Consider the following 15,103-nt stretch of genomic DNA (forward strand, 5'->3'; position numbering starts at 1 on the left):
CCCAATTTCAAATTTGAAAAAAATTACAACCTTTTATTTTACTAGTAGCAAAGCTATACCATACAATATCAGTTATAACAACTACATCATCAAATATTTTCAGTTCAGCTTGTAATTTAATATGTATTTGCAACAAAAAGATAATTTTGAGATGTTTTGGTAAGAAAGACAGAAAGCTGAAATGTTTCGTTGAGGTATTTTCTTGTTACTACTGTCACACTCCTGTTTTAACCTGACTAGTTTTCTGGTGAAAACCTCTTTCATCCATTTTTTTTTCCCACACAGGCCTACTCACTATGTGCTTGTCAGCCCAGTAATACTGGGCTGTGATCTAAGTTACACATGTAACTGTTTTACCTTGTGCTTCGGTAGCAAAGAACAAGAAGATTGATGTACCTTCTGTAAAAGGACTGATTAGTTACTGAATGTGCTGTAAATTCAATGTACTAGCTTAGTTACTAAACTTTGTGGCAGCACACCACTGAGTCAAGGTACTAGGCATGCTGATGCTTGAGACCTACTAATAACAGTAAGCAGCTATTCTCCCAACACATAACTTGGAATATCAATAATTCATAAGATTTTATGTACTGAGTCATGATTCTGGGGCAAAAAGTGGTAGATTATTACTTTCAACTACATTTTCAAAATGATTGAAAACAACAATTTTAGTAAGTGTATACAAAAGTTATCAAATTCAAAATACGTAAAATAGCAAGATAGAAATTTAACTTATTTTAAATATCTTTTTAGCATTATTGTCATGGCGCTGATTTAAAGTGAAGTGTTGAGGTCATGAATTCACGGAGACTAAAGGAAGTATCTTAATCAATTAAACCCACAAATGAAATATCTCACTATATGCTCAACAGTCCTAAAAAAAGAAACAAAGGCAAGACTACGGCAAAAAAAACTACACAAGCACAGGCTCAGATCATATTGATGTTCACTCCCAGGAGTAATCTGAGCACATGTGAATGAATCCAGGGTTGAACAGGCTCACTCTCAGAGTTATTCACAAGCCAAAGTGTTTCCAGGATCAGGAACCTATAGAGACAGCATGGGATGCAGGTGCTATAAAGCACTGACTTATCTTTGGAACATAGTGTTTTAACAATAATTAATTCTTCCCAAGAAATGCAGATGATTCACACTACTAGGAGCATGTTCTCTTGAAATTGGTTAATAGAAGAAAATTGTCTTCACGATGGAGTCACAGCCCATGGACCAGCTGATAAAGGAATTTATTTTTAAACATGGATAAAAATGGCATTGCCATGCATGGGACTAAGGTGAGATTACTGACAGTACCCAGGTGGCTGCAGGGCGAAGGAGATACAAGAAAAAGTCAGAACAAATAAATCAAACAGATGTGTAGGGTGTCAACAGGGAAAGGACACCCACTTTAGATATGAGGAGTGGAACCATACAGAAATTCAAAATATAAGGCTATAGGGATGGGGATTTGTATGCAATGCAAGACAATTAAGATGGTCCCCTTCCAGTTGTCTCTGTATTGACTTGAAACAAGGTATTGGGATGTCAGAAAGAATGAGATAAGGATTCAAGAGAATACCCAAGAAAAGCATGGAAATGATTTAGCAGTATGGACAATCTCAAAACACAAGGACTCTGAATGCATCACAGAAGTGCAAGGCAAGGGACATGAAAGTAATGGTAAATAAATTGGAGCATTGTGGTTACTGTCAATGGTTAAGTGAACACTGAAGAAAAGAATACTTACAAGACAAGAATATGATGCTGGTTTTGTTCAAAACCGGAGCAAAAAGTTAAGGCAGTCAGTAAAGAGGTCAGAGATCAGATTTAGGAACCAGCATTTAGAGACGTCAACTGTGGAAAGGTTTATTTGGAGATAGCAAAACAGAAAATATGGTTGTAGCCACAGGTTTGGATGCAATCACCTACAAAGAGATTATAAAGAGTGAAAGTTGAACCACTAAGGACAGGACCTGCATAGCATAGGAGAGGTGAGAAGAACCCACTGAAGCAGAGACTGAAGGTGCACATGACAAAGCAGGATGACACAATGTCTTGAAAAGCACGGGCTATTTGTTTAGTCCCACCAATGCTAACACATACTATCATCACACTTCTCATACACAGCAACTACCTGCACACACACAAATACAGACTGCCTCCTTTTGCCAGAGGAAATCTGATGAGATAATGCAGGGGCACAACAGTACAGCCCATTCCCTTTTTAGCTCTAAGAGAGAGACCTGCACCAAGATACTCTGCTGTAAAGTCTGCATTCAGTCTAACAACCTTCATATAGAATTGCCTTTGCACTCACTACTACACAGCAGCTGACATCATACAGAAATAAGACTTTCTAACTATTAATAGATAGCACTAATTGCAGTAAGTCTCAGGACTTTAAAGCTGTTTGCTTTCAGATTGTCAAGGCTGACTCCATTAAAAGCAAGAAATCACATTAGGTTTTCCCTCTCAAAAAAAACCCAAGAACCCTTGTAGTCCTGGCATGACTCAGAGATAGAGATAGATAATTTAAATAAACACACAGTTGGTCAGCAACAACATGGAACTGTATGTATATAAATGTCATGCATATGCAGTATGTTATGTCCCTATACACTTGTGGGCTGAAATAGTTCCATACCACAGACCTCAATACAAACCTCACCTGGTCTGGAAAGTTGGCCTTGATTCAGGGTGAATCATGAGGCAGACAAGTAGACATGCAAGGTTCAGAGCCCACACAAACTCTGTGAATGCCATCACTTTTCATTTGCAGTGGGATCCAGTTCAGCATTTTCTCACATATCTTGATTTTACTGACCTGTCTGTGTAGGAGAATAAATTTATGAGGATCCCCATCTGCCCAGGGAGGAAGCTGCACATCTCCCAGAACCGTTCCATCCTGCATGCAGCCTACAGGAATTGCAAAGGGAGAATTAAAAACACGAATCATGCACACTGCAAATAGGAACAGCTTTTCTAAAATGCTGAAGACAAAGGAAATTGAGGTGGTTTTCACATGTTCATTTTCAGGTTGTACATCTAATATAGTGCCATAGAGCACTGCAGAACCAATTTCTCCTGTGATTTCTGATCCAGTATTAAAGCACTAAGAAGATGTTCTAGTGTAACTATCACTAATACAGTAAAAAATGGGCATGACCTCAGCACAAACCATTTTAACACAGACTGCAAACTCAGACAAGACAAACCTGTTGGCACAACTTTATTTTTATAAAGTTTTATCCTGTGGGCCTAACTGCCAGGTGTTGCTACTACAGCAGCCATTGAGAGGTATTTCGTTCTCAAGTCCTTTGCAATCTGATTCCTTTCAGAAGGTGACCGTATGTTCTTAAATCAGAGCACAGTGTTGTGGAACTGGATGAATTCAAATCTAAGTTGAGGCTCAGGTCTGGGACTGCAGGTTTCCTTACAGTGTAGCAGTGAACAGATTCAGGTTCTTGGCTTTGCCTCTTTTGTTTTCCTGTATATTTACTCTCTATTGGCAAGGTTCTGGTGTCTTTTTTAGGTTATTCCACTTGATTCCACTCAGGTCAGTCTCTTAAACTTGATTTCAGCCAGGCTCTTTTTTTTGGCCTCCTCTCAGGATGAAACCACTCCAATTTTTTCTTATCTTTTAACAATCTTCTCACATCTTTTTCCCATTCTGCTATTTCCTTAGCATGTCTCAATTCACTGAGATCTTAAATATGATACAGTTATAGCTAGACCATAACAACTTGCTTTAAGTTGTGTTTGCCATCACCAATTTAGGATGATTCTTAAGGTATTTCTCCTCTGCTTTAATTGTTTTAAAACAAAACAAAACAAAACAAAACACACCACTACAAAAAGCAGCTTTTCATTGCAAAATATGTTAATTTCCTGTAAAGTGAAATTAATAGGGGCTTCCATACTTATGTCTGAATACTATTTTTTCTGGATTCTCTCTGACCCTCCATCACTGATGCAGGAAGGGCTAGAGACAGTGTACATTCAGAAGAGATTGTGATGTTGCTTGAGGCCAGGGATGATGTATCATGTTCATGTCTTGTGCAGGACCTTTCAAAATGATAGTGATGAGACACTTAGCAACTTCAGTCACCAGAGACATGAAATTTAAAAAATCCGGATTTCACCAACACCACTTAACAATTGATCTGTCTCCAAAAAGTCAAATTAATATATTGTTCATAGCCACATAGATGTGATAATACAGACTGAATTTTCAAAAGCAGCCAACTAGATTGCCGATATCAAAATTTGCCTTTGTCTGACAAAATGTGCAATTGCTTTGCACAGCAACTAATAAGAACTTCAACCCCTTCGGAGCTGGAAACTTGGTGGTTCTGATATCATTCAGATATTAGAAACTTGTATTCTTGTAGTCTTATTAAATAAAAAATTATCTCTCTTTGCTAGAGAGCCTCATTAGTCTGCACAGTCGAGGGAACAATTCTCAACATGTGATTTGGATCTTTTGCCTCGGTAGGATGTTGGGCAGTGGAAGGGGAGCACTGAAGTTGCTTCTAGAACTTACCAAGTTCAAAGTGATTTGCATTGGTTAGGAACTCTGGCAAGTAGAAGAATTCAGGTATGAGTTCCCTGACATCACTCATGTTGTCCCTTGAGGCCGATTCCCATGTGCTCCTGACGCTGTGAAACATTCTGTCTGCAACATCAAAGCTCCCACCCTGTGAAATGGAGACAGACACAAAGAATGCAGTGTGAGTATTCTGTCAAATAAAAAGCAGATGCAGAATATTTTAACCAGTTCTTCAGTAATCATCTTATCGCATGTTTGATTAGGTGATATTGCAAGATCTGTTCCAGCTCTGCTTACCATGATCTAATAATAAGGGCTGAGTTTCGATTTGTAGATATGTAGATTGAGAATACCATAAGGCTTGGAGTCTTAGCATAGCTTGCAGTAACACAGGGGCAAGCAGAAATGATCATGGGCAGCCTGAGAACATCAGCATACCCATTATTCCTATTTCTGAAGGCAATTCATTCCTTTTATCCCGAAGTGATTTGCAAGCAGTGGACACGACTTCAGTGTTTCAATTTCAGTTGTGACTCATATAGTTCTGAACATTTTTATGTACAACTCTGCTGAGAATAAAGAGTATAAGGAGGAAAGAGGGGAATAAAGGAAGAATGTCTGGGTCCCAAGCTGAACTGGTGTGTAAGGGAGGAGAAACAAACTACCTCACATCCTGAGAGCATTCTAACATGTTTAGCTTAATGAGAGTCAAACACTAGACAAAAGCAGCCTTAATAGCTTAGGACATGATTATGAGCTATGGCCTCAAGAAGAAAGAAAGGAAAAAAAAAAGACCAAACCAAATCACTCACTGAACGAATGGTCTATTCCTTATATTGGAACCTTAGTTCCTACAGGATTTTCTAATGGGATTTCAGATACTGAATGAATTTGTGAAAATACAGGTTCACCTTTACATACAAGTCCCTACCTTGAGCATGAAAGGATTTTTTTTTTAACATAAAATTTCTACAAGAATGGAAATAATCAAATAGAAATCAGGTATTGGAGATCATCTGAATGAGTTTGTCAGAACAAACAAGCTGTTTCAGAAGAAAGCCAACTTTTTAACTGTATAAAGTGACAGAACCAAATTGCTTCTCAATACCTAGTTCGAGTACTGGCAGCAGTATAGCTGCCCTGCTGCAGCATGCTTCCAGGCTAATATAGGTATTTCTCTTTGGGGTTAATCAGTTTGGTTATATGTCATGGGACATGACACACCATCCCACTGTCAGGATTCAAGAGAGATTGTCAGATAGAACAAGTATCTTTAAACAGTTCTGTACTGCAGTGAAAATGTAGGAATAATTACTCATCCTCAACCATTCAATCCTCAAAACTGCTTCACTAGGCAAAAAGAACAAGCCGACAGGATTGCAGAACAAAGACACTAAAACCCAGAGGTGGTGCAAAAGTCAATCTGTTAATGAACAGGAGATGCAGTCAGGTTCTGTCTCTTGATAGGTTTTGATTATTTTTCTCTCTACCTGTAGACTGCCAGATGAGGAGGATGCTGTCCTTCTGCACAATAACAGTCAGCTGAAGCTTTGACTGGCAATCTATTAAATAGGAAAATAACATCTAAGCATCCTCATGCAGTAAGGATGGTATCACACTCGTATGGACCAGATGAATCCTGAGCAGCAGTTCCCATATTGGTTTCTGATGGTATGAACCACTGTCTTTTCGATCCCCCCCAAGTACCTGCACACTTACAATACAACCCCTTCAGATCTACAAACTCTGCTAAGTCTGGGAACTGCAAGTCAAGAAATAACTTTTGTCGTATCTTTTGTTAGGGAGAAACTACCCTCATGGGTAAGTGATCAAAACACAGAAGTCAATAAACCCTAAGTTCTGAAGGCAAACCTCCTTGTTTGTCTTTTGATATAGACTCCCACCAAAAGCCAATACATATTCCAGTTGGAAAGACCCTATCGCTGTTTCCCCTGAGGTGAATTTTGACTAGGTTTTTGGTCCAGTCTCATCTCTAAATGACAGCACGGTTCTGCTTCCTCTTATTTTATGTCCTTCCTCTTTATACCACTGACAATTGTGAAGCCTTCCCACACCCACACAAGGGACTGAGCGAAAAAGCGTCTGATCACATGTGTAAGCCTGGCTGGAGTTAATCTGATGCACAAGGTCAGCTTGTTCTTGATCATTATTAGGCAGGGACCCTTGGAGTCAAATTCAAACTGAAATTAAAACAGAGTAGAAGAAGGACTATAAATAAATCAACAGCTAACAAGTATCTCATTGAAGCATATTAAAGGGCTTTGTATATTTAATCTGCACACAGCGTGCTGTGTCTGGTGGTGATTGATGCTTTTTCATCTTTTTTTGCAGCTTTTATGAGAGCTGATGGTAATCTCCTGAGAAACAATATGATTTGTAATAAAAAGATTACCTGTATTAAATAAAAATAATATATACATAGGAAATGCTGTTAGCGCGACAAATCTGGTTAAAGATATTACCACCACAAAAAAATGTGATTTTTTCCCTGGCTGTCTAATTCATTTTAGGGAAAAGTAATATCTTTAAAACTTAAGCCTGTATTATTTATAAAGGAAGCAATAACTGATTTTCCCATTTCCTATATTAATAAATTTATTTGCATATATTTATATCAGAATTAATGAGTTTTCTCTCTCTATGAATGCAAAAACTGCACTGAAAGGGAAAAAGAGAATCAAGAATTGCTTTATGCATTTAGATTGCAAGTCATCAAACTCTTGTGGTTTTCCTATAGCAAGATATAGTAAGTCTCTGTTTTCTTTCCTCAGTAGAGGTCTTACATTGTCATCAGGAATACTGGGAAAACATGCTTTTTAAAACTACAGTTCAGCAGGGTATACACAAAGCAACCAGTGAAAGTAATCTCTAGAGAGGTTAGAATTTCCCATATTTATAAAATTAAATATCATTGATTCTCGGTGGTACTTTAAACCCAAAGACCTCAAAGTGTTTCTAAGGGGTGCTTACAAGGGAGTAAAGACTTACCACATGCCCAGAGAATTTGAGAAGTAAACACCTGCATAAATAGTGCATAAATGACTGTTCAAGAGTTGGTGACAAAATTAAGAGAAGGAACCTTATTGTCTGTAAGTACCTTTGAGAGGTAAATGCCAGGAAATATCAGCTTGCTAACTGAAGTGCAACAGTGGGATAAGAATAAAAGTGAGTTAAATCTGAGTTGAATCAAAAGCAAGTGTCACCAACTATCAAAGGCACAGGGTCTTAGAGTGCCTTTCTGATGAAGACATTAAACACAGAAACTTTTGCTGCTATTTTGTGGTGCGGAGACCAATTTCTGAAAGGAATTCTATGAGGTACTTGACTAAGGTGAAATGGAAACACCATCCAACACCCGTCTGATGAGGCAGTTTTTCTTCCATTCCAGTACAACATGCAAAGCACATACACACTTTTCTCCAGAGTCAGTTCTCAATACACTTAAATAAAATGTGAAATACTAAAGTTCTGTAAACTCCTGTACAGTTCTCTTACTAGAGGCAATGCTTCCTCCCTACCTTCTTCTGTGGTAAGGTGTAAATCAATTATTTGACTTGAGACGCAGTATGGTATGCCAAGATCAATTTTTCAGAAGGGGCGGGCACACGTTTCATTTCCTTGTCCCATGCATTCAGACTGTCAGGTTGCAGTTATAAGCATAGCTTTTCTACTTTTTAAGATGCTGAGAAGCTTTCACAGCTCCCAACTCAGCATATTTCCAGGGTCTTGAGTTTGAGAGTACTCCTTTTTCAACCTGTTCTTGACTTGTTCATAAAGTTGTCAAGTCTGCTGTTTGCCTGACTGCATCTCACAGTTCACAATTCCTAAGCCACTGTAGGACCAATCACCTGGGTGAAATGACAGTGATGAGCTCAGCTAAACATGCAGCAACATAAAAGCAAAGGAATGGCTATGGAAGAAGTTCAATGGTTTCAGTGGATACACATCCAGACAAAATTTTGAGTGTTTCAGATCTCAGCAGCCTTTGAAGATAACTATCCCCACAAAAATGGTTAATTGCTAACCACACACAAACACAGTCACAAAGCACTTACTCAGACTGGGAACTTGTTACGCATGAAAAGTGCGCCAGTGAGACAACAGCAGCCTTTGTTGTTTACAACAAGAAATAACTGCTCCATAGTCATTCATGACTGCAGCTAACATATGGCTCACAGGGTGCGATGGTAACCATTGCCTCAGGTGGTTCAGTAACCCATCAGCTACTGCTGGTAACAGCCAATATCATACGGCTTATTACTTAATTAGCACAGCACTTTATTTGTATTAGTTCATTTAAAAAAGAAAAAAGACCAACACAACAGCGAAGCACTTGGAAAGCTGCAGAAGGCATGGCCAGCCATCACTGCATGTACAACAATCTGACTGGAATATTCTGGCCTTGCTGTCTCCCTCACATTGCTCCATAAGGATAGGCAGATTTCAGCAAGACGCTTCTTAAAAATGCACTTTGAGGATCTGTCCTCCAGGTAGACCCTGCTATAACACAAAATGTATTACAGAAATAATGGTAACAACTGTCTGGCACAGCCCAAATGTCTATGCTTGTGTGTCACCAACTGCCTGCTGAAGAGGTCCATCAGGAAATTTAGGGCCCCTGTACGCTGACCGGCTGGAAGAGGTAAGCACAGAGTTCAGTTGCCATGAAATTCAATTCCATGGCAAGTGCTTTTGGCACCATAAACCAGTGCCAAGTTCAGAACAACCTAAAAAAAAGAAAAAAATATTCATTCTGGAGCACTGGAGGTAGTCTCATTCCATTTCTCCTTCAGAGAGCTGATCCCATCATCCCTATCATTCTCCACCCACCAGAATCTGTGTGTCCTCATCTGGCCCAGGAATGCTTTTTATGCCACTTCTAGGCAGCTCCAAGTGCTTGCCTGTAGCCACATTTCTGTATGGGCACTTCGGCTTAGAATACCTACCATGAAAGTCTCATCTGCCTCAAAATCAGAAAATTATGTTCAGACAGGCAGTAAAACATTTTCTAGGTGTTTACATGCCACAGCTCTCAAAAAAGCCTCACAGGACCACAATGAAATATTCCTTCTCTCTCTGAAAACAGAACAAGGTCAACAGGCAGTCATGCTCCTATTGAGATATTTTCACTTAATTGAACAGGCACAGCACTGAGCCTTCACTAAGCCCAGAGTCCACAGAGTATACAGAGAATATCAAAAGAATTAATCCTCCTTCATTAAACAGCCACTATAATGTGCTACACAGTTCATGACAAGGCGTAGGAGGGATGCTATCTTGCCCCTTACCTGCAGGGAACAGAAGGTCTGGGTAAATGGCTCCAATCGGACCAGGTAAGATGCCACTATAATTGCTGACGAATAGTGAGTACAGTAATGACACTGGGCTGACAGGTCTCCTGGAAATTGGACACAAATCAGATTTCAGTGGAAGATATCACCATTTCAAGCCTGCGATAACTTATTACTACAGCACAACTGAACAGGGACCAGGTCTTTAAAGCAGATACATCCAAGGATCTGTGAGCAAAAGCACACCTTGCATATTTGTATTGAATGTGCACAGTTACTGCCACCTCTGTATGTTCTTTTTTTGCCTTCTATGTTTCATTTGCTGAAGAGTAAGTCCTTTAACTTTCCAGACCATCCCCTTCTCCATTAGTACCAAAAAAGTTCTTGATTTCCAGAGGTCAGCCACCTCAACATCCTGTTTTCTTCTCTTACAGTAGCTGTTAGCTAGGCCGTGTGCAGCAGTCCTCTACATGCAACTTAGCTAACAGACGAGACTAACGCTCGCACCTTAGGTAACAGAGCAGTCTTTTTCCAGGGAACATTGCTCTTTTTCTGTAGCATCTCTTCCTGCCCAACAGAATGCAGCAGTGCAAGGCATGTAAGGCAGTGCTTGCAGGAGTCACTTCTCTTTGAATCCTCAACTAGTTTGTATGCAGAAGGAAGAGGGTCTCTTTCATATGGTGCCTCCCTTAGCCACAGCTCTGGAAAGTGTTTGGGTGACCTTTTCTAAGGGATCCACCAGCATCCCCAAAAGCCTGAGGGGACTCAAGCCTCTGCTGTTCGTCACTCTCCTAAAACACTCACCCTCACTCTTCTCCACCTCATTGTAGCGCTGGATGAACTTGCGTTTCCTCTCCATAGTCTGTGCTCCCATGGGCTTTGACAAGTCCCGAAATGTATGAGGATTAGTAAGGTTGAGAGTCTGAAAAACAAAACCAGAAAAGATGTGGATGTTTAGATCCCTGAGTCTTAGACATCATGACTAACTCAGTGACACTGGATGGCAGCAAGGCTGTGTTGGAAGTTTCACCTATACAAGAAGTCCACAGACTCAGTACCAAAACACCCATCTCCAGAACTGGGATGGGCCTTGTAAAGAGTGTGGCAGCATATGCCACAGAAAGGATAGCATGGACAAGGAACTTCACAAATAAAGGACATGGCAGGTTGCAAATTGCTCTCAAGGCTTTTTTGTCCAAATCTCCTTGTCAGGGGCCACAGAAGCCTGTCCCTGCTGTGCTGATGCAGCTTGCCCTTAACTACATATGTATTCAACAGACCTTCATCCAACTCTCTGAGGCAAAATGTGATCCTAAGTATGCTGATTTGAAGATAGGCTAATTTATAAAGAATCAATACAGTTCAAATTTTGAACCCTTGGGTCTATACCCCTCTGCTTCAATGGCATCATTCAACAAACCTTTGTATGGTTGCTATCATAGAAAATACAGAATAACACAGCTAGCACTGACCTCGGAGTGATAGTCAGCGAGGACCCATGGAAACACAGGATACTGCATGTAATCATTGTAGCTGCGGCCAGCCAATGTGTTCAGGTACATGAGGTAATCAAAGTTGCTGATCTCCCTCTTCTGCCAGGAAAAGGAAACAAACATTAAAATCTCCTAACTCTACCTCTGAAAACAATGCCTCAAAGGCACGCTCAGAGCGCTGTGGTTCCCAGGTGCACCAGGATAAGAATTATAAATAGTGTAATCAATTGCTGATTGCCATTCAGATCAGCACAATCTCTTATACAACGATCCATTCTGGAGAATCAGAGTCTTGTTTCTGGCTCTTCTTCAGACAGGCCATTTGCATTTGTCTATAATCATCCATTGCTTTTATGCTGTATTTGCATAACAGAGCATTTTTTCCCTGATGTAAAAGTGATGCATACAATCTGTATATTGCAAAATCCTGGACAACTGCCTGTACAGAAAAGGCTGCACAAAGTGCTACATATAAATAAGAAGGTATAGATTTCTCCAATGTGTCTTGGGTCAACAAGATCAGGGGTACGGTAAAGTAATCTCTCAGCTCAGCAAAACATCTGGGAAAAGACGAGATGCACCAATTTAATTGTGCAGATGATCCACGAATAATCATTCAACTAGGTGGCTCTCTTTGGTCTCAGTTTTAAAAAGTACATAAAATCACACTTGCTCCACCAAACAGTAGCACCATATGTTTCATAGCAGGAGGAGCAAAACTTCTGCAATAACCAAATGTAAATACTCTGCTCTTCTTGCCAATAGCCTCACCTCCAGCAGGGAAAGAACACTTTAGGCCTTGAAGTACACACACACACACACACAAATATCTGTAAACAGACACACAGACAAGTGCTGAAATTCTTTGCTTAACCATGTGCAGCCACTACTCAGCTTACCTGCCACTTTTGAAGCATTGTCTTTTCCCCTCCTGAGTGCTTCCTGTACGGAATAAATATTCAACTGAAATAGACTGCTTCAGAACAGTAAGAGAAAGTTAAAACATTCACATCTGTGCCCCTGGCTCTCATCCCACAGAAATGAGAGAACACCAAGAGTGGAAGAATATTGAAGTTTCATCATTGACTAAGTAATTAAAAAATTCAAAAGGAGTGTCATTGATTAGGTTAGTGCTGCACAATACAAATTTCACTACTGCTTTTATTAGGAAGGAAGGGTCTGTCTTATCAACCAGGGTGGTCTATCTTCAGATAGCTGATAAGTTTATCACTGTCAGTCATTCTCCCTATGACATGCTGACTTGCCCCAGGATAATTGCCAGTCTGGTCCTGAAAGAAGTGCTGTGTGAACTATGATATTTAATAAAGAAAAAAGAAGGAAGTATGGTGGTGGTGCTAAGGATGGGTTCTGTTTGCCTTAAGATATCTCTGCAAATTGTGATGGTGATGCCACATGGTAAACTGCAAGAATTGAGAAGCTGACTCACAGGCAGAGAAGATGCTCTGGCAGCAGAGGCAGATGGACAGCTGGGGACAGCAACCTCCTCAGCTGTTCCAAGCCAAGCCACACTGCTGATCAGTCTGTGCTCCTGGTCTCATCCCACCGCAGAGCTGGAGTGCTAGTGGCAGGTACCATTAAGGCTGGCTGTTTCTATTCTTAAGCCTTGTTCTCAAAGGCTCACGCTTTTCTGAAGCATTCTGAAAATAATATCTTGAAACCAGAGGTGTCTCGGTCTCCATATCACAGATCTTCTTTTTACATAAAGCACTTTGAAACTAATGTAGTCCTTAAAAAGTGACTTGCCATGTTTATAATTTTTTAATGCAATCGAGTAAATACAGTTTCTCTACTTTGTTCTCAAAATGTAACTTTTTACTAAAACTTTAGACAAAAAACAAAACAACTCAAGGAAGATTCTAAACAGCGGAATTCACTTGAAAGTGTGAAAGGGTTAAAGGTGCTAAGCAAAATAACACAGTAATATTTCAACTACACTAAACTAGAAGGTGTGTAACTATCTGAAGGCCATGGACTTCCTCTTGTCAGTTCCTAGAGACCACACAGACAAGTGACAGATTCTGCATTAGAGAAACTTTTGATCTGGCAAAGTAAACAGGGTTACTGACACATGATATAACTGGTGGTAGGAGACGTTTTTCCCGTTGAGTGTACAACTTCAAGCTAATCCTAAGGTGCCAGCTCAGAAACGGGATACTGACTTCCCGAAGTGTAAGGAAATCAGTTCAACCATAGGTTGCAAAACTGCTACAGGAATAACTAGCTGCTATTTTAAACCTTGTGCTCTACATTGGATCACACCAGAATTTCGTAAAGCTAGGCTTAAACCATCTTCAGAGATCCAAATCAAACACTAGAATATACTATGACCATTACATTTTCATTGAATTTGCAGTATTTGCAATATTGCAGTATTGCAATCTTGGCAGTAATTTCTTTTAAACTACCTTTCATGATTATGGATCATTATTTTACTGCCTATTCACTCCTGGACCAATTAATAGTGCACATAAAGGAAAAACACACAGTATTTTATTCCTTGCTTAGGAACTCTGTTCATAGAAAAGTGAAGAATTTTGCACAGCCTAAGTAACTATTTGTTTCAAGGAAAAATATGAAACCCAGGACCAGTTCCAGCTCATGGTCTACAACTCCTAAACTTAGTTTAGTTCTGCTGCTAAGCATATGAAATCTAACAATGAGAGGCTATATTTATAAAAAAACAGACATATGGGAAAATTGGTTCTTCACTATTTGTAAAAATTAATACATTATAAGATGGTCTGATTTACACAATGTAAATCAGAAGAAAGTCCATTGACTAGAGTTATGGTAGTTTTGCACCTCCCATTTGAGCCACACTTAACTCATGAATGGAACAATTCCAAAGTAGAAAACAAATACCATGAGCACTTATCCTTTACAATTCAACCCTCCAACACTGCCTGTAGATTTCACACGGCTTTGCCTCATGGGCCTTTTTAATGTCTCCAACAGATATTTGCAACTTGGAGAGAGTATCTCAAAGGGATGGAACAGGATCAGTCCTCCTAGCATTGTTTGAAGTGTGGTTGGATTAGGGTGTTTTTCACAGAGGAATCAGATTAGGTTCTTCGCTTTCCACAGGGGCAGACAGACTCACTAAAACTGCCCAGGTTTATTTTGGGTTTATGGCTGAAATAGAAAGCAAAAGATTATTTAATGTTCAAACCTGTTTAATCTATATCTCCTCCAACATTTTCAAGTGGGAGCATTATAAGGGAACTAAAATACTGTACACAGGACTAAACTGGCCCAGTTTGTGAATGTGTTACACAAATATACATGTGTTGACTTATGGGTGCAATGATCCTCTAGCAGAACTCTCGCTCTGCTTGTCACGAGCCCTAAACAGCTAATAAGGACTCTGCAAGGGTCAAAACAATCTTCTCTCTGCTGTCTTTGGAAGTTGCTTTATAACTCAGAGGATGAAGGATTCAACATGTCATGAAAACATGCAAGTTCTATGAAGTCAGGAGAAGTTGTCACTCCCCTGTAAGAGTCATCCTTCTGGGTCTCAGGGGACCAGGCAAGATGCTTCCTCCAAGTCCCCTGAGATCTGGAATTCTGCGTTCTTCCTTGTTAACTCACAAAGGTTCAGAACATGAATCACACTACAGGCAGCTCAAGCCTATTCCTCCCTTCTTCTTGGTAATCAACTAGCATTCCTCCAGCCAACACCACCCCAGCCAGCTCAGCAACAGCTCAAAGCAGATCAACTGCAGCTATCCAAC

The 15,103-nt window shown here is 39.9% G+C and overlaps 1 protein-coding gene across 2 annotated transcripts in view; it reads right to left on the bottom strand.

Moving 5' to 3' along the window:
- WDFY4 (WDFY family member 4) overlaps positions 1–15,103 on the bottom strand; it is a 138,380-nt gene that overhangs the window by 18,600 nt on the left and 104,677 nt on the right. The window contains exons 48-54 of one of the 2 annotated variants that reach the window (XM_071811951.1): positions 12,251–12,293; positions 11,331–11,450; positions 10,663–10,780; positions 9,856–9,965; positions 4,541–4,694; positions 2,822–2,913; positions 1,759–1,922 (exon numbers count right to left, since the gene is read on the bottom strand). In XM_071811951.1, the coding sequence (XP_071668052.1) occupies positions 1,848–1,922; positions 2,822–2,913; positions 4,541–4,694; positions 9,856–9,965; positions 10,663–10,780; positions 11,331–11,450; positions 12,251–12,293 (712 nt within the window). In that variant the 3' untranslated portion in view covers positions 1,759–1,847. Of the gene's footprint in view, positions 1–1,758; positions 1,923–2,821; positions 2,914–4,540; positions 4,695–9,855; positions 9,966–10,662; positions 10,781–11,330; positions 11,451–12,250; positions 12,294–15,103 lie in introns of those variants that run through there. The other variant, XM_065843261.2, reaches the window with a different exon arrangement.

This window comes from Patagioenas fasciata, chromosome 8, assembly GCF_037038585.1.
Source record: "Patagioenas fasciata isolate bPatFas1 chromosome 8, bPatFas1.hap1, whole genome shotgun sequence".
Lineage (NCBI taxonomy): Eukaryota > Metazoa > Chordata > Aves > Columbiformes > Columbidae > Patagioenas > Patagioenas fasciata.